At 47.7% G+C, this 19,429-nt stretch overlaps 2 protein-coding genes across 4 annotated transcripts in view; one reads left to right on the top strand and one right to left on the bottom strand.

The window, feature by feature from the left end:
* Eno4 (enolase 4) overlaps positions 1 to 16,052 on the top strand; it is a 33,341-nt gene extending 17,289 nt beyond the window's left edge. For all 3 annotated transcript variants that reach the window (XM_050149128.1, XM_050149136.1, XM_050149145.1), the window contains exons 7-14: positions 590 to 643; positions 2,723 to 2,779; positions 3,574 to 3,741; positions 5,899 to 6,024; positions 7,384 to 7,579; positions 10,671 to 10,738; positions 11,280 to 11,397; positions 12,571 to 16,052. In XM_050149128.1, coding sequence (XP_050005085.1) covers positions 590 to 643; positions 2,723 to 2,779; positions 3,574 to 3,741; positions 5,899 to 6,024; positions 7,384 to 7,579; positions 10,671 to 10,738; positions 11,280 to 11,397; positions 12,571 to 12,716 — 933 coding nt within the window. In that variant the 3' untranslated portion in view covers positions 12,717 to 16,052. The remainder of the gene's footprint in view (positions 1 to 589; positions 644 to 2,722; positions 2,780 to 3,573; positions 3,742 to 5,898; positions 6,025 to 7,383; positions 7,580 to 10,670; positions 10,739 to 11,279; positions 11,398 to 12,570) is intronic.
* Positions 16,053 to 17,197: 1,145 nt separating this feature from the next.
* Shtn1 (shootin 1) overlaps positions 17,198 to 19,429 on the bottom strand; it is a 98,942-nt gene continuing 96,710 nt past the window's right edge. The window contains exon 17 of the mRNA XM_050149154.1: positions 17,198 to 17,588. Within this exon, the coding sequence (XP_050005111.1) occupies positions 17,369 to 17,588 (220 nt within the window). The 3' untranslated portion in view covers positions 17,198 to 17,368. The remainder of the gene's footprint in view (positions 17,589 to 19,429) is intronic.

Raw genomic sequence — 19,429 nt, 5'->3', positions numbered from 1 at the left:
ATCACAGCCCACCTCCTGCTCTTCCTCCTTTTAAAGACGCACTTATTTCTGTTTTATGCGTATGGGTGTTTTGGTTGCATATGTCTGTGCACCCTGTCTATCCAGCACCTGAGGAGGCCAGGAGAGGGGAATGGAGTCTCTGCAATTGGGACTACGGATAATTGTTAGCTGTCCTGTGGATGCCGGGAACTGAACCTGTGTCCCCTGCAAAAACAAATGCGTTTCCAGATGAGCCATCTCTGTAGCCCGACTGTTCTACTTCTTACGTGACTAGTTAGCCAGGCCTCCTTGGTGACCTGCGGCATGCATTGCTACGTTGTCCAGCCTGGCCAAGAGGCTATGATAAAGAATGGTTCGCTGGTTTTCACCATGAAGATGCCAAGACAAGATGCCTGGCACTCACACACAAACCAACAGGGGTCAGAGATGAACACTCATTCTTCTCATTGTGTAGGCCACACCCTCCACTAACTGGCAGTCCTCAGTAAGAAATCCAGAACAGTTTCAGGAAACACTGGCCATCGGGGTATGACTCTCATGTTTATCATCTGCAGACTGAAGTTGTACACCATGGCTGTTCTGCTTACAGGGTATAGAGTTGCTCCTGGAGATTCAGAAACAAATCAACAGAGTGATTGAGACGGTATGTAAAGGCAGCCTGGGGAAGCAGCGACACCTGAATTCAGCTCCTGGTTCATTTGGGGTTAAATCAGTATTGCTGTTGCTGCTATGAAGAATGCACTCATTTGCTTTGGGTCTCCTATCCAAACCAAGCTGTTCTAGTTCGTTTTCTCATGCTGTAATAAACAGCATAGAGGAGAGGGTTTATTTGGCTTCCACTTCCAGGTACCAATCCATCACTAAGGAAAGTCAGGGCAGGAACCTGGAGCCGAAGACATGGAGGGGCATTGCTTGCTGGCTTGCTTCCTCTGGCTTGTTCAGCTACCTTTCTTTCTTTCTTTCTTTCTTTCTTTCTTTCTTTCTTTCTTTCTTTCTTTCTTTCGTGGTTCACATAGTCTGCACATAAATCACTTTAAAATCTCCAGCATTATCTTGGGTCCATTAAATAGAACCAACAGTGCTAGACCTGTTTAAATTATAGAAGGAGGGGTCACTGTATACAAATCCAGCCAGGGTGGTAATACTGGAGTGGGCAGGAGAGGAGGAGGCACCCCTAGGTCATTAGACACCAGGAAGGACTAGGAAAAAGAAAGGGGACTCCCAGGTGTGAGGGGCTGATTGTCCTAATGGTGTGTGTGGGGGGGTGGTGGCAAAAGGCGTGTTACAAAAGAGGGCTCAGTCAAACAGTCTACAGATGGTTCCACACACTGTAGGCTGGGCTCTCCTATACCAGTCAACAGTTAGGAAAGCCTTACAGCTGGGTGGTGGTGATGCATACCTTTAATCCCAGCACTTGGGAGGCTGGGGAGGGAGAGGAGGGGGTGGAGGGTGGGGAGAGAGAGGAGAGAGAGAGAGAGAGAGAGAGAGAGAGAGAGAGAGAGAGAGAGAGAGAGAGAGAGAGAGAGAAAGAGAGAGAGAGAGAGAGAGAGAGAGAGAGAGAGAGAGAGAGAGAGAGAGAGAGAGAGAGAGAGAAAGAGAGAGAGAGAGAGAAACTGAGACTGTACTTTGGTTCCCAGTCACCCAGCCCCGAAAACTAAAAACTGTATTAATTACAACACGGTTTGGCCAATGGCTTAGGTGTATTCTTAGCTAGCTCTTACATCTTAAATTAGTCCACTTCTATTATTTATATTTAACCACAAGGCTCATGGTTTGTTACCTCTTGCTTCTTGGGTGGCTACGTGGCATCCATCTTCTTGACTCCACCTTCTTTGCTCCTCTGTCTCTGCTTGGATTTCCCGCCTTGCTATATTCTGCCCTGCCATAGGCCAAAGCAGCTTTTTTATTAACCAATGGTAATAAAACATATTCACAGCATACAGAGGTGAATCTCACATGAGAGAGAGAGAGAGAGAGAGAGAGAGAGAGAGAGAGAGAGAGAGAGAGAGAGAGAGAGAGGCCTCATAGACATGGTCCCAGGCCAGTCTAACCTGGGCAGTTCTTCAGCTGAGGGTCCATCCTCCTAGGTGACTCTGGGTTTGTGTCAAGTTGACAGCTGAAGCTCCCTGTGATCCAAGTGCAAACATTGTTCATTGGCAGTGGATCTGTCTGTCTTCCGAGGTATTAGACAATCCTGGTTTAGTTCCTGAGACACTGGCTCTTTGCTAAGGTCATCCTTTAGGATTTATAAAATATTTCACGACCTTTGGCTCTCTTCAAAGATCAAACACACTTTGATTTTACTCTGAGAATATTGGGCCTGTAAGAGCAAATCCTGCAGTGGCAGGTAGAAGTCCTGAAGGTCAGGAGAGGGTTTGTTATTCTCCTGCACACACCAGGAGTTGCTGGTGTCACCTGTGTGTGCTTGGAGGAAAACCAGCGTGCAGTTGGGTGAAGGGCAGAAGAGGATGAACTAAAAATGGACTTGAGTTGAAGAACTAGGGACTTTAAGAAGAGCATTTCTGGAATGATCCGTGTGTGTGTGTGTGTGTGTGTGTGTGTGTGTGTGTGTGTCGCTGACTCCATTTGCATGGGAATGGGAATGAGATTCATGGTGTGGAAGATGGGTTCCCTAAGAACAGCCAGCTTCAGCTCTGCTTGCTGTCTCAGGGATGTCTGAAATACCAAGGGATACAATTTTCTTCATCTTCTCATCCCACAGCTCCCACCTCCAAAACCAGAGACCAAAAAGGGGCATGATGGGGGCAAAAGAGGTCAGGTAAGCACGTGCTCTCCACCTCGGTTGGGTGCCCTGTGTGCCCTGCTCCCCGCCCCCTCACTTAGTATTTTGCTTCCAGGGTGCCAATGTGGAGCTGGGGTCCCAGCCTTCCTCTTCCTGGCTGCAGGTTTCCTGGAGAGCCATCATCAACTGTTGAAATCTTTGTCTATTTGGGTTTTTGGAGACAGGGTTTCTCTGCCTTGGAACACAATCTAGATCAGTCTGGCCTCAAACTCGGAAATCCTCATGCCTCTGCCTCCTGAGTGCTGGGATTAAAGTGTGTGCCATTACCACCCAGCATTATCTGAAATCTTAAGATTGCAGGGTAGACTTTATGACTGGCACTTGGGTGCCAGGCCTGGGAGGATGTGCTTTCCCCCCTGGATTACCTTCCTAGCACTCATTAAAAAAAAAAAATTCACCAGTGCCCCCCTAGAAGAAACCAGAACATAAGAAAGTCAGTTTGGGAGAGGAGGATTGACCAAGTTAGAGATCCATGGATGCTTACAGGGATAGCCTGGTGATGGGTGGCTCAGGTTAGCCCCATGGAGAAGGGCAGAGCCAGTCAGGTAGAGTAGTTAGACACACAGAAGAAAGACAAGCAGATGGGGGAGGGGAAATTAAACGCCCAGACCAGGGGTAGGGGTGGGTGGTTTGGAAGCAGATGTCATCAAAAGTGGAAGGAGTCGATCTTTGGAGACCCACGTCCGGTTAAAGCCCATGTCTGTCACAGGGTGTTCCAGCAACCTTAAACATGCTGTGGTGACTTGAACCATCTTCTTTGGATTTTGCAGCAGCCGATCACGGGCAAGATGTCCCACCTTGGCTGTCTAACTGTTAACTACGACACCATAGAGCAGCCGCTGCTTCTTATCCAGGGGATCTGCTCGAACCTGGGGCTAGAGCTGGGAATGAGCCTGCACCTGGCCATCAACTGCGCTGCGCACGAGTTAATGGACTACGTGAGTTCCCAAAGCGGCCTCCCTGTTTGCAGGACGTGATTTCTACATTAGAACTTACCTGGGTATTTTCTGAACAGATGCCATCGTAGATGCATAAATAAAAGTGGAGTTGAGAATGCCAGATTAGGTAATGACTAGAAAATAATGTACTATTGGTTTTCTAAAGTAGCATAAATTATCATGGTTACATACTTAGAAATTCTGCAATTAAAATGGACACATAAAATGAAGGTTTTAAAAGTGAAAAAAAGTATAAAATCCCTTCATTTGTGGACTCCTTGGGAACCTACTTAATTGCATGATTTATAGAGTAATCATGAAAGCTGTTGGGAAATAATTTAACAATCTGGTACGTTTTGTGAGTATAAATAATTTGGTTGGTAAATGCTGAATTTGTCAAGCATGAGATCTAACCCTGATTCACACATGCTAGGCAAGTATTCTACCACTGAGCTACATCCCCAAGTTATTAAATTTATGAGGAATATGCTTTTATCCCAACTAAATACATCATTGTCCCTGACCTGGACCATCACCTGGCGATCAGTTTCACCTACAGAGAGGACCATTTAAAAGGAAATGAACGCTGCTCCCCCCTCCCCCCCACACACACCCCAGGCTACAGCAGCAGCTCACCTCTATGCCTGGGAATCTGTGTGTTAAGAAATCTAGTCTCTTTCCATGTTACACGCTTGCACATACATCCCATCCTCAGATACGCCAAGGCTGGTTCTTGGTTTTACCTAATGCCCGTCATCCTGAAGCACACCAGTGCCGACTTGGTAATTAACGTTGGCTCAGGAAACACGGCCAATAGGATCTCTCCTGACTGCGCTCTAACTGCCGCTACAAAGACAGTTTTGAACAGTCTAGAAGAACCCTAAGTTTTGGCTGATTTCTAGAAGTTATTCTACTTTGTACAGAAACGAGGCACATAAAGGGATGCTTGAAGTAATTTCCTATTCTTCACGTAATGATTGGTTCCCAGGCACACCATTGAGAAAAATAATTGCATATTTGCATCAGCAACGTATACCCGGAACTATGAATATGCTGACTGCTAGCGCTAACTAGAATGAGTATTTATCGCTTATAGTCAGTAAAATGTATTAGCTTGATATCAGATAATTCTTACAATAATGTTAGTTCAAAGTCATTAGCATTTCTTTACTGACAAGATAGGATTTTTAAGCTTCTCATTATAGAAGCTAAAACTTCTCGCTGTTTTTTTATGTGAAAAAAGTAGAAAATCCTTTTAACTGTAGACTTCTTAGGAACCCGCTTAGTTCCAGTAGAGTCCACCCTGTTAGCGGGAGCAGCAGGAGGGCATGAGTGAAGCAAACCGCCTACTTCCTAGCGCACCTCCCTCCCTAACCTAAGCATCCCGGTGCCACCCCTGGTCACAAGCTTGAAAGAAAACTGCTTTGTCTTGCAGAACTAAACTGGATCCTTCAACCCTGTTTGCTTCCATACTTAGGTCAGGAATCTTTGCAGAAATCAATGAAAAGGCTTGCACCAGCATCCGCCCCTTCCAGGCAAGGGGCAGGCAACCTGGGAAAGAGCCACCTTGCCAGGACCACTTGCCGCTACTGCTGAGTGTTAGTTTGCAGAAACTTCACCCTGAATTCAGAGTTTGCTATGTTCACAGAAAGGGGAACAAGCAACTTGCTCCCTGTGAGCGGAAGGAGAGTGGGCTCTCTAGTGGGCAGGCCTGTATTGCTGCTGTGTGTGGCAGCTCATGGATTGGTGTTTTCGCCCACCTACCCAGGCCGCTGGGGCCTGCACTACCATGTCATAACCCTAAACAGAAAGCCATTCTTCTCCCACTCTCCAGCTGTTGTGTGTGTGTAGATGGCTCCATCTGAAGTCGGTGGGAAGAACTCTCTCTGGGGCATCGACAGCAACGGTGACTTGCCTTCCCTGGGTTAAAAACTGAAACGAAATTTAAAGTACAGGGGAGGGGAAACTGCAGTCGGGATATAATATATGAGAGAATTAAAAAAAAAAAGAAAAAGAAAAAGAAAGTACAGTGCGCAGTGGAATGTGCCCAGAAAAGAATCAGTGTATAATCGTCAGTGTGCAATAGAGTTTGAATGACATGGTCGCCCTCTGAAGAACCCATCATTTATCTTTCACTGCCTCCCTTACACGCATCAGAGCAAGGGAAAGTACGAAGTGATGGCGGGCACATACAAAAGCATGGCTGAGATGGTGGACCTGTATGTGGATCTGATCAACAAGTATCCTGCCATCATTGCCTTGATTGACCCCTTCAGGAAGGAGGTAAGCAGGGCCACCTCCTCTGTTCCCCAACATATATTTTACACGTGATGAAGTAAGGGGTCTCACCTTCCACATTTTATAACAAAGCAGAATACAAAACCCATTCTTCCGACGTCTGTTGCTGGGAACGTGTTGTAATTTGGGCTGGGCTGGACTGCTTTGTTTTGGCATTTGTGAAAAGGCACTTACCAAGCCCGTGAATAGCAGAAACACAATTACCTAGGAGCACGCCCGTCTGTGAAATGAAACGAGCCATTCGCAAACCCTTCAGGAGTACCTGCGTATTTACAGCAGCCTGACGGCCGGAAGCCGGCCCTGCTGTGCCAGCCAGTGCTTCCATAGGTTAATCACATAGCATTTTCCTGCGCTCATGGAAACAGGACTTCCATAAAGCCAGATATTCCCCAGGCGAAGGCCGGCTACTGTGTCTGCATACAAGTAGCACGGCTCTATTTTGAGGTTTCAGATCCAATGTATTCAAATGAACACATCTGACCAGGGCCGTATAAAGGCCTGGGAAGACCACATCCAAAACTGGACTTCTTGATTTTTATGGCTTTGAGAACCATCTGTATGTGGAACAGATATCCTCTCTGAGACAACAAATTAGATTCCAGACAATCGGGAAGCTAGATCAAATTTGGAGTTTCAGGGCTCCCCTTTCTCAGCCTAGAAAACTTACAGTACTCTCAGAAAACGCAGCTGAACTCAGGGCCCAGGACCTCACTGGGCCTTGTTGGGACAGTCCTGAGGCTGACCAAGTTCTGTCGATTTGAGAGGACCCACCACCACACAGTCAGCAAGTATGGGATGGTTTGAAATCTGGTCCAGTGGCCAGGATAACTTTATATGCATCTAGGTCTATGCATGAACACACATCTAATTAAATATTCCATGTCCTACAATGGTCTCACCATCACTGACACAATAGTCTTAACAAATAAAGATGCTCAAGGCCCTTACAAGCTCTTTTTCAGGTGTTAGTTTGTTTCGTGGAAGTAACTGAAGAGTCTTCTAACCAGTCAGTGTTTAACCGCACTGCGGACAAAGCCGTGGGTGGTGATGCCCGGGCCTCCAGTAGCTCCGTAGGCAGTGTGGGGAGTAATACTTAAGGCGCTAATGTTTTGGTTTCTTCACCCACAAGCTCTTTAGGCTCAAATTAAATTACTCAAAGCTTCTCTCCACGAAGCTTGCTAATTTGTTTGACAGTGGCACAAAAATCCTTAAGGCACAGACGTCAGGAAAATATTTTATGTGTTGAGAAAAAGGGTATGATTTGATTATATGCTGTTACTCCTGTTGTTCTGTGATAGCTTTCGATGCACCGTAACGGCACCTCTTAAATATCTGTTTACCCAGGACTCTGAACAGTGGGACGGCATCTATGCTGCTCTTGCTTCCAGGTGCTACATCATTGCAGGGGCTGCTTCCAGAAGCGTCTCCAAACTCCTGGAGCACAGGAATACCAGCACCCCCAAATCCCACGGGCTGGTCATAAACCACACAAACCAAGCCACCATGTCTGACTTGGTTGAAATAACCCATCTTCTCAATGGTGAGTAAAATATTGACCTGAGTGCCCAGTAATGGCTTGGTTATGCAATGAGCCAAACCCACACAGTACGTCCAAGTTAATAAAAAAGCAAGGATTAAAACTTGAAAGCAAAGGAAGTCCAGCCATTGGTGGGGGATCAAGTGTAACTCTACACCTGGCACCAGGATGTTCTGTGACAGACTGAGTCTACCATGTCAGACCCTTCGCTGGTCACCACCGCTGGCAGCTCACAGTATCAGGCTTTCTGCCCGGTCTCCTCCAGAGGGCAAAGCCATCTTAGCGCACCCATCCATTTGCTCTAACTTTAGGGTACAGAGGAATATCAGACACTCAGAAGGGGTACCCAGCCCTTACTGCTAAGCAACAGGTTTAAAGCTGTGACTCTTGCTGGTACCTTGGCCAGGTCGTCAGAGACAGCTGGACATTCACGAAAGGTGAGGCTCCAAGCACCACGACCACGAGCAGAAGGACAGGATGTGTCAGCCTGCCACGCCCGGGGTGGCCCTGTGAACACCCTACACATCAGGACCGGTGTGTTCACTCTTCAGCATGAGGGCCTGAGTTCATTCCCAAGAACCCGTGTAAAAAGTCAAGTACATGTTTCTAGTCCCAGTGATGGTGTGCCCGAAGCCAGAGACAGGAGGATCCCTGGACTTGATTGCTGGTTAATCCAGCCTGCTCGGTGCAGTTCTAAGCCAATGAGAGATCTTGTCTGTCCTCTGACCTCCAAATGCATATGCACATCCATATGCTCGCCTGTACACACACGTACACCCACATGGGCACACGATTAATTTACAAATCTAGGAGATTCTATGCGGAAGGCTAAACTTCCATCCTTCCATGCAGGCACAGACCAAGTAAGGATACGGCAATTAACTTGATTGAAACGTAATTGCCTCCAGACCTCCTGGGGCCATTTTATTTCGCACTGGCCTGGGGAAGTCTGGGACTGGGCACAGTTGGGAGCTAGGTCACCCTTAGAGGGGAGCTGATCTGCACAATTAAGGAAATGGCAAGAAGACCCCATTTAAGAGGAACAGTTTTTCTGTGAGCCTAAGGCCCTGGAGAAGGAAGGAGGCTCCCTAACTGCAGTACCAGAAAGCTGCCAGCAGGTCAACAAAGCTTTATACCTTCTGGGGGCCGGAGAGATAGCTCCGTGGTTAAGAGCACCCATGAGGCAGCTCATCTGATACCTTCACCCCAGTGCACACAATCACTTTGTCATCATGTGTGCCCCAGCAATAACAATGATGCAATGCTGAACCATGCACGGACAGCCCGTCTATGGCGGTTCTCCAGTTGTTCCTATCCTGGGCAGTCCTAGATGCTTGTGTTACTGTCACACCCAGGGTCCCACAGTCTTCCTTTATGCTGTCTATGCAGCGTTTTGGGGGGCCTTCCTCTCCGCCTTATTCCATGCACTCCTCCAAACAGTGTTGGGAGGGGAAAAAAGCATCTGGATGCAGGTCCCCAGCAAGGAATCTGGAAGGAAGGAACAGGATCCCAGAACAGGCACCAAGGGATGCCAAGTGAGACTCAAGGTGTCATTGCCTGCGGACAGCGGCAGCAGGGAGCGCAGCTGTTTCAGCCTCAGGGTAAACCCTCACAGCTGAAGTAGCGGTACACAACGCCCTCTTCATTTTCCTGATGAAAATTGAAGTTTGCAGAGGTTAAATTTCCCCTTCACCCCACTTGCCCACCCTTGCTCGTTTTCAGTTCCAAATGTTTCAAAGTCAGGGCAAGTTGCCTCTTTGACTCAGATGCCCTGCCTGGCCCTTCACTTGGTCAGTTCCTCCCCACCCTTCAAGTTTTGACTTAAATGGACTGGTGCTCACGTTCACACCACACCTGACCTGCTGACCCTTAATGGTTCTGCCCTGAACTTTCTTCATTGCAATAGCAGCCTGTTTTCTCTCTGTGGTGATCACTGTGAAGACCTGTGTGGTTGACGGCTGATATCCCCAGCACAGGCAACAATCTGGCGAGGTCACAGCTGTCCCGAACACTTACGCATGGTACCCGACACACAGATACCATCCTCAGGGCTGTGAGCTAGGCAGAAGGACAGTCTCGGACCTAGAGCAGGGCTCAGAGCCAGCCTGGCAGCCAGGGGATGGGGCAGTTACCAGAAGGTGGGCTGGCAGAACTGGCGAGGAGGTGCCCGTTGGAATGCTTCCTGCCAGGAAAACACAAACCCTGTCACTATAGAACTTTGCCTTTTAGAGACCTTGGCAAGTTTCAAGAGGTTTTGGGACTCTTAAATGTCTAAATGCCAGCAACTCTGACATCCAGATGGGAGAAAGAGAGGTGGGCATGATGGGGCAGCACCTGAGGGGAGGAGCTGTAATTTCCCCTGGATGAGTTGAGAAAGTTCTCCTGCTTAGGCAAGGACTCCACAGTCCATGTCCTTGAAGCATATTCTTATACACCAAGCAGCAACAGAACTGAATGTCATAGCTATGCTAATAAAAACTCAATCAGATTCAAGCATCCTCCCCCTTCCTTTTAGTAGTAATACTACTGTATCTTACAATCAACATATCTTAAATTTCATAGCCTTTGTGGGTTCGTATGCATGTTCTATGTGGAGGTCAAAGGACAGCCTCAGGTTTTGGTCCTCTCTGTCCACCTTGCTGCAGACAATCTTTTGGCAGCGACCCACTGTGTAGGCCAAACTGGCCATCCTTCAGAGCATCCCCGGCTTCTTCCATCTCCTCCCCCTGTAGAAATACTGACGGTACCGTGGGATTACAGACATTAGTGGTGTTATTTGCAGCTTTCCTGAGGCCCCAGGGATCAAATTCAGGTCCTCACGCTTGTGTGGACCTCACGCTCCTAAGTGCTGTTAGGAGCGTCTCCTGTGCCCCTCTGCTTTTTTATTAGCATGTAAGACACTGAAGGGAACTGAACAGATAAAGCCAGGGAGATAAAGCCACAGATGCTTGGGTGAGAATGCTCAAGTGGTTAGACCGTGGGTTCCTTCCCCAGAAACTCTGAAATCTCGGGGAAAATTGTCGTTTTGATCAGAGTCCCCCATGAGCAAGAACTTCTTTTAAGTCATACGTGACTGATGGGGCTGCTCTTGCAGGTAAAAAGCAGCTCGCGGTCTTCGGGAGCACGGAGGCAGAGTCCTCTGATGACAGCCTTGTCGATCTGGTAAGTGCAGAGCGATGGTCAATTGCGGAATTGCCAAAACACCGCTTTTATGATGAATCGGTATTTCAGGGAAATGCAGTCTTTGGTGGAGAAAGTCGAGTAACCTTTTATGAAATAGACTTGCTTCCTCCCAGACAGCTCCCTTTTGCAAAGCGCTAATCTTTGAACTTTTTAAAAGAGGCAAAATTGAAGTTCAGGGAAAATGGCGGGCACAATAAAATGACTGGGGTGTACACTTGCAATCTCTGCCCCCCCCCCCCCCCCCCCCCCCCCCCCCCCCCGCGCCCAAGACGGGTGCGAAAGGCCAGGCCGTGTTCCGATGAAATCGGCGCACTCTCAAGACTCGTAAAGTGCCTGATGGTCTGTCAGGCACACCATCTGTTTGCCCTTCAGTGCTCAGCTTGCCAGCAGGCCACTTTACTCCCACAAAGATGAAGAGAAACCCCCCTCAACAGAGTCCTGCAGCGGTTCCCTGTCTCGTTAAAGGACTGCTCAAAACCAAAACTCTGCTGTTTAAAATAAGTTGTTTTCCCCACTTCAGGCTGTTGGACTCGGCGCCCGGTTTATCAAGTTGGGGGGTCTTTCTCGGGGTGAACGAGTGACCAAATACAACCGCCTTCTCGCTATAGAGGAAGAACTCATCCAGAGTGGAACACGGGGTAGGCGCTGCTTTCCCGCTTTGTTTTCCCTTAGCCCTGAATAAGGGAACAAAGAGTGGAAGGGAGGGAATAGAAGTCCCTCAGCAGGAGGGCGGGACAATCCAAAGACTACAAATCAGCGCTGACAAGAGCAGGATGGCACTCGCCACAATGTCCATTGTTGGCTTAATGGATTATCTATTTACCTGAATGCTTAAGACTCTCACCACCCTTCTCCTGGCTGAATGGGCTGCTTGGTGCTTTTCAATAGAATTAATTGATTGGAATCTCCAAGCCTGCCTTTTGTTATGGCCCAAATTATACTTAAGATTTCTGCAGCCGGGCCCGTCCCTGGAAGTTAAAGGCAGATGTGTTCCTTCTGAAAACAACTTGTTTCGTTTCCCACAAGTAGGCAGCATGTTGATTCTAACGCGGTACCACAGAGAGGATAAGGTCCCCCAAGAAAGGAACTGATGGCTTATGAAACCCGAACTTGGTAAATCTGCACAGGGAGCTTCTTGTGTCTCTGTTAGAGAGAAGCTAACTAATACTTTGAAAGGCAGTCTAGAGTTAGTCTGTGTTGATTACTGTGTTGATTATTGTTCTAAGTATCATCTCATCTGTTTTTCATTCTGACTGTGGGGCCTTTGAAGGCCTCTCCAATTTCCAGTCTCCCAGAACCGCTTCAGACCATCAAAAAGAACCCTGGGACACCGGAGGCCCCGCCACTTCTTAGGAGCTAGGCCAGTGCCCCTGGCATTCTGGAATGGATTAGGGCGATTAGTGAGAATTTCTCTAAAGCTGTTAGGCAAACACCAAGAACATCCCGAATTAGCAAAACAAACAGCTCCACTCCCACTTTTGAGGAAGCAATCTTGGCAAACTATCAGCCACTAAAGTATGGTTGTTACTATATGTGGTTCTGCCTAGGATAGTCCCTGTCTGCCATGGTTTCCTTTGGGGTGGTTGGTGCTCCTTTGTATTCATGTGCAGGGCTGGCCTTTGCTGGTGTATATCAGTGCCCTGAATGTCACAGTACGTGTAACACAAACAGACCGGAGCAAGCGACAGGCTGTTCTGAGAATCTGGATCCTTTCTGGATGGGTCTGGTGAGGACTTTTAATCCTGCCACACACAACATCGAAATCAGGGCCACTGGTCAGGATGTAAACCTTATTTATTTATTTTAAATAGGTTTCAGTGAAGAACACAATTTTTCTTCCTTCCAAGAGGATGCTGAAAAGACACCAGAGGCTACTGCCACAATGGCGGAGGAAACTCTCGGGCCCCTGGACTCCATCTTCCCTACAGAAGTTGTGGAGGAATCAGCTAAGCCATGAGCCTCCTGGGGCTGGACTCCGGAGCATACCAACACCACAAGTGTTGGCTAGCCGGCGTGAAGGGTGTCTCCATGCTGGCTCGACTCCTAGCTCCAGCAGCTTGGGCACGCATTTTATTCTTCCAGCTTCACCATTGGATAAAGTAAACCCCTGGTGGTTTTACCTTAAGTTCCGTGAACTTTATTTTACAGCCATCACATTGCCATGGGGACACAGGTTCTACCGTCTAAATCTGAAGATCCTGACCTGACTTCATTGAGGCTAATACAGTGTGATGTTAGGCCCCATACTCAGTCAGGCACCGTTCCCTTCTCAAGTCAGAACACCTTCGATAGCTCCCAGTGCCCACAGGCATCCACTGATTGTATTAGTACCTCTGCTAACTTCAGATGGTTTTCATAGCCAGCCACATGCACCAAGCACCACGGGGCAGCACCACAGGGCTGTCTGCAGGAACACTTTCTTTCCTCTTAGCTTCTTCCTACTCTTGATTGCCTTCCACCCATCCTTTCCTCTCAGGTTTTCCTCATTCCCGTATGACTTTCTCCTTAGATCTTTTTTGGAACAGAGTTGGGTATAACTTAATAAGCACATTTGCAAATGGATATTCGTAGCATCGTCCAGTGCCCTCTTATTTACACCCCAGCATGAAGAAAGGAGCAGCAAGTGGTTAAAACGATGATGACAAATTCATGTTGACAGACGCACCTCTTCTGTGCGTCAGTGCTGGGCTTTTAGTACCGAAGTGAATATTCAAGCAGGGAGACAATAGCAGCCAACCCCTTACATTATCACATCCTTTGTTCGGTGAGTTAGCACAAGGGCTGTTTGTAACTAAAGACTACATAAATCGCAGGGTCCTGGCCTGCAGCAGAATCATTTCAGTCCCGGCTTAAATAGTCTGTTTTGAGGAGAATGACCAAGGGAACATCACGTCCTCATGGGAGAGCCAGCCCCTCCCTCTCAGCACTGCGATTTGAGATTGGCTCAGTGGCAGTCTCTTTGAAGCATGGCATGGGGAACTGGTAAGCATCATTCCAAGCCTGGGAAAATGTGTCACAGTTTGTGGTGGCCACTGTCTCTCCTGACACTTAACAACAAACAGTGGGGCAGAAGAAATTGAAAGGAAAATCCATTTTAAAGTCAGGATGGGGAAGAGGAGGTGTTTACCTGGCCCTGGCAGTTGTCCTCATGACATGAGTATGTTTGCGATGGATATAAATTCTAACCATTGAAACCAGAGCGAAATAACGACCAGGTCAGTACCTTAGTGTCGGCCCAGAATGCACTCTGCTCATATTAGCTTTGCTCGAGGACAGTGCACCAACGGATAGGTGTACTTTTCTTAGAGGGCTAAACTGCCTCTCTTTGTTGTTTATTCATTTTCTTATTTGCATGCTCCTTCCCTCTCTCTCCCCATTCTTCCCTTGCTGATAAAATGCATAACATCATCTATAAAGAGATGAAAGGAATTCATCATAGCCTAGATTAAAAATGACCGTGCGATGGATACGAAGCCATTCCAGAGCTTCTATAACAGTAACAAATGGGCTACCCATCCTCCACAACCGTCCAAGTTGCTCTCTGCTGAAGGTGATTTGAACATAGTGGGTCTTTGCAAAAGCACTCCAGGATGTGTGTAAGACTGTGTGGTACAAGCTGTTGCTTGGCCAACAGGCAACCTAAAGTGGTCTGGAAAGATGACCCATGGTCATGCTGACCTTCCCCTGTGCAATAACCCTCTTACTGTTCATGAAAGTACAGAAGGAGTTACTTGGCAGAGCCATAATACGCACACACTCACACACGTGCACACACTCACACACACACACACACACACACACACACACACGGTTTAAGCAGACCAACCCTGTCAAGCAGATGCCCCAAGCTGGAAAACTAATGACTGACTTTTTGTGTGGGACTTGCTCAGACATAAGGGCTGCAGGCATCTTAATGAAGTCCTTCCTCTCCCAGCAGAGGAGAGAGACTTCATCCTTTACATAGTAGCACAAAGGGCTGGCATGTCTCTCTGTGCCTGACTGTGGCCACACAAGTGTCAGAAGCAGTCAAGAGAGCTACAGCAGAGACACATCTCATATCTTCAAAACAGAATGAATGTCCTGCTAGGGAAAAATGTGTGGTTCCTCCCAACTTGAAGACTGCAAGAGTTGAGCTCACACATCCAAAAGCTCACCTTGAAGACAGAACAAACACACCACCTGCTTTGCCAACAGTCACCCTGCAAAGGGCTGAACCTTAAAGCTGAGGTGAAAATAAAAATAAACTGGAAGGAAAGAGTGAGCAAAGGTCTACATCAAATACCTGTGTACTGCAGTCCTTTGCAAGGCGCTGTGGTACAGGGAAGGCAAAGATGCTTTGAAAACACCAGGCACAGCTAGACACCTGGTCGAGCCAGCGTATCTCACCTCTTCTGCTGTTAACTTCTGCTGGACGTGAGGCTACTTTTAAACTGTGTTAATTCTGTTGATACTTGTGATGAAATAATATAGGAAGGTGGTGTGCCTACTCTCATATTGCCAGATGTGTGTGAAATACACAGCAACAACCTGGTGGTGGACTCAGAAAACATGGAAGAGAGCTGCTCAAAGCGAGCCGGCTCACGAAGACTCCTGATGTTACCCCATCATATCACTCTTGGGCCAAACTGCGCAGGACTGCGTTAGTCTGCGGCTGGGCAGGTAGGCTGGAAGCCGGAAGTTTGCCTAGCATACAAGAAGCAGAATTCTATTAAGTGTCTCTCTAGGCTGAAGAACTTGAAGATGTCAATAACCACAACTGACCCTTAATGAGAAATCGTTGTGTGTCTCTTTTAATGTGTTGTGTTGAGGAGGGTTCAAATCACAGCACAGCGGAACCCATCTGAACAAACGAATCCACTTGCAGTGAGCATGTCATTCAGTTATGGAAACACACAGTTGGAAAAAAAAATCACGTTTTAATTCCCCATAAGTAAACTGACAGGGAGCGATAAAATCAGCACTGAAGGAACACGGGAACAGTAAAACCTAATGAACCTACAGAAAGAATTGTCTCCAAAGTGAGGGAGCGTTCTCACCTGCCTCCCCACTGCTCAAGCCTACACTAGCAGCACATGTGCAGAAACGCAATCGGACACAACTACTGCAATTGTTACTATCATTTTCTTCTGCCGTTAGGTGCTAAGCACCTGACAACTACATGCTGAGTCATGCTAACAAAACTAAGCCTTTCGCTTGCTTTAATAGTAAAATTACCATTACTGAGTCATTATCATAAAAAGTGCATTCAAGTACATTACCACTTATTTTAAATAAACACCAATTTTGAAACAATCGACTTGAAAACCTGCATAAGTTGTTTTTTTTTTTAAATCCCTGATTACATTTCTATTTATTCCTCATGGTAGTATGGAACATTGTATTTTTAGAAACTACCACTTAATTTCCTCTAAAAAACAAAACAAAAAAGACCCATGTAATATAGAACGGCAGTGAAGCAAGAAAAAAACGTGTGCTTGTCACTTCTCTTCACTGTGTGTAAAATCTATGGTGCTTGTGCCCCGGGAATGTGTGGGAGAACACAGGAGTGTATGGTTTACCAGGGTACTTCTTTTAAACTCAAGGTTTGGGCTTCCATCTCATTGCTCTATTCAGCAGCCGGAACCCCGAAATCCCTGGCAAGCCTTGGACACAGGGGCATGTTTTTCACATGTTTTAAGTAGTTAACTGTGATCAGCTGGGAGCTAAGAGACCTTGGCGCTCTCCCATGGATGGTCTCAGCACACCCTATAGTGATATTTTGTTTATGATCTAACAAAGTTTTCCTGAAGATCAGAGGGCAAAATTAGCCACACTAGTCAGCTACCCAGGCTGGGCAGTGCTGGCACACACCTTTAATCCCAGCAGACACACTAGTTAGCCACAGAGGCCAGGCTGTGGTGGTGCACGCCTTTAATCCCAGCACTAGACAGGAATATAAGGCAGGATGAGATAGGAACTCGCTCTGTTCAATAGAGGTTAAGAGCTCTCTAGTGGCTTGGCTGCTTTGCTTCTCTGATCATCAGGCAAACTTTGTTAGACCATAAACAAAATATCCCTTTAGCACTCTACAAACAGGGATGCTACTGGGCCACTGACTTCCAGGCTGCTTCAGTCTCCCCATCCAAAGAGCAGCACCCCAAAGAGGCTCCTTTAGGGAGCCTTTAGGTGGAGAATAAAGACTCTTTAGATGGAGTCTTGCAGTGTGACCCAAACTGAAGTCCAGGCTCAAGCAATCCTCCTGGCCTCTGTCTACCCAGTTTCTGGCAGCCACCTTGAATTTCATCATGGATACATTTGAAGAGTAGTGTGCACAATTCCCAACAAAGACATCAACACCCAAGTTTCCCGCCACCTTCTCGAAGAAGTCACACTCGACATAGAAACCAGAAAGAGCCCTTACCCCATAAAGATAAAAAAAAAATAAAACTACCCAGAAGATGCATCTTGCTAAACAGCTTACTTATGTTTATACTTGCTACTTACAAGTGATACCAGCAAAGAAGTGTGTGGCCAGAACAAAGGAAGTGTCCAACGGTCTTTGACAGTAACCCAAATGAGCCACGTGCTTATGGACAAGGGTTCACAAACACGCCGGCCTCTGGCTTCAGATCAGCAGCTGGAACTGTCCATCTCTCCCGCTTTCCCACGGCTGTCCTTGTCTTCGGGCTGTACCTCACCTCTTTCCTCCTTGCATTGAGTTGGGTCTTTTTCAGCAGCCTGGTCTTTGGTTTGGGGTTCATGTGTGGAAACAGGATCTAAAACTACAACTGGCTCAGCTTGCTTCTCACTGCCCACACATTGTCTCCTGTATCCACCTTTACTGGGAGGCCTATAAGAGGAGAGAGTTAAATAGAAACTTTCAGATTCCTGGATTCAGGAAAATACAGCAACAAAAAACTCCTAAGTCTAACCAACATGCATAGCATGTAGTCTTTGAGATGCAAGCCATAAAAAAAAAAAAAAGAAGCAGCTATTAGATTACATAATAGGAGCAGAAGGCCAGAAAAGAGAAGGCAGGAAAAGTCAAGGCGGTTAACTACGGAAGTAGTACAAAGCCAAATGCACCTACCTGCTTAATCGCATACTCCTCTCAGGAAATACACAGCCCTGGCTCCACTGTGCATTCCCAAACACTGCCCACGCCAGTCCTGCCCTACCTACCAACCTGGCTCAGCTAGAAAGAATTAAGCCCGTCCCCCACTCCCTCTTGCCCCCAGCACAGCTGTTTGCAGCTTAGCTGTGAAGAGCTGTGTGGAGAGGGTTGGGGGTCACCCTGGCTCAGTGATGGGCAGATGAGAGTGGCAGCCAGCTGTGCCCACCACAGCCATTACCACCCAGGAGGGAGTCCCGACCTCAGGAGGAGGTGGGCGGAGAAAAGGGCCGAAAGGGAGAGCTCAAGGAATAAGCTCTAATCAGGAGAACGTGGGACAGTTTCCTGTCCTTCGGAAGTTGCCTCCCTTCTGATGCAAGAAGCTGTTGTTTTTCATGCCAGGCAGGTGACATTTCCTTGTGGGAACGGAGGTGCCCCTCAAACATATTCTCTTGCCAAGTGTCAGGCTGTGGGCCCCGAGTCCTCCCAGAAGTCATGGTCAGCACCTGCCCTGGGCTGTCGATTCTGGGCTGCAGGACTTGCCTAGAGAAAGTCCAGCAGCTCTGATGCTCTCAAGACAATTCTGGTCCTCCTGGCCAATTCCAGGATGTGACTTTTTCACCCCGGAGACCCATGAGTCAGGAAACCATGGAGAGAGCCTCATGTGTGATGGAGAGCTACTGCTTTGTCTGCTCACTGTTCTGCAGTCAGCCCCCATTCCCACTGCCCTGACCTCCTGCAGGCCGGGTCTTCTGAGCTACTCCCATAGTGCTTCTCCCTTCCAGAACTTACCACGGTTAGATGTTTCTCGTCTGTCTCTCTGATAACATATGAGGCAGGGGCTGCCTAATTTCGACGAAGATTCTATCCCCAGCACCTAGTGCAGATCACGTGTCAACAAATAACAACACGCTAGAGAAGACCCAGAGTGAAAGCTTTGGTGAGAGGAAAGCTGAAGGTCTCTTCTATGCATGGAAACAGAACAAGCCATCTCTCAGAGAAGGCGGCCTGCATGACCTGCTCACAGAGCACGGAAGTCTGAACCCAAAGACCATGCTTATCACTAAGAGCTCCTTCCAAACGCTCGAGAGTCATTCTCTAGTTGTCAGGCCATAGCAAAGGCCTGACTTGACCATCACCCCGTGTGATTACCACATAGCACTGGGAGCAGAGAAAGGAAGGCGAGCCTCAGGACCGGAGAGAACAAAGACCTTCTGCAAAACACCTGCTACCGGGTCCTAGAGATGGGTTGGGATGCCGTTTCCTTGATAGTACCTGTTCCAGTCCAGGCGACATCTTAAAGCTCACTATCACAAAAGCAGAGCCACTGATAAGTGCTGTCAGAGGAATGAGATCCCAGGCAACAGGGGACACTATCAGGAAATCTGTGGGAGTCTGCTGTGTCTGTGCATGAAGTTAGGTGTAACTGGCAGAGCTTGAAGACAAGCTAGAAATGCATCTGTGTCTGACAAAGGCCGACCAGGCTGATGCACCAGCCCTGCAGGGCGAGCTGAGCCCTATCGCTTGGAACCGCACATGCATCAGCTCCAGGAGGTGGGCAAGCTGGAGAAGCTGGGAGG

This window comes from Alexandromys fortis, unplaced genomic scaffold (assembly GCF_014885135.2).
Source record: "Alexandromys fortis isolate MF-2015 unplaced genomic scaffold, M_Fortis_MF-2015_v1.1 scaffold_16, whole genome shotgun sequence".
Taxonomy (NCBI): domain Eukaryota; kingdom Metazoa; phylum Chordata; class Mammalia; order Rodentia; family Cricetidae; genus Alexandromys; species Alexandromys fortis.
Note: the sequence above shows the minus strand (reverse complement) of the source record. Positions and strands in the feature narration are given on the sequence as shown.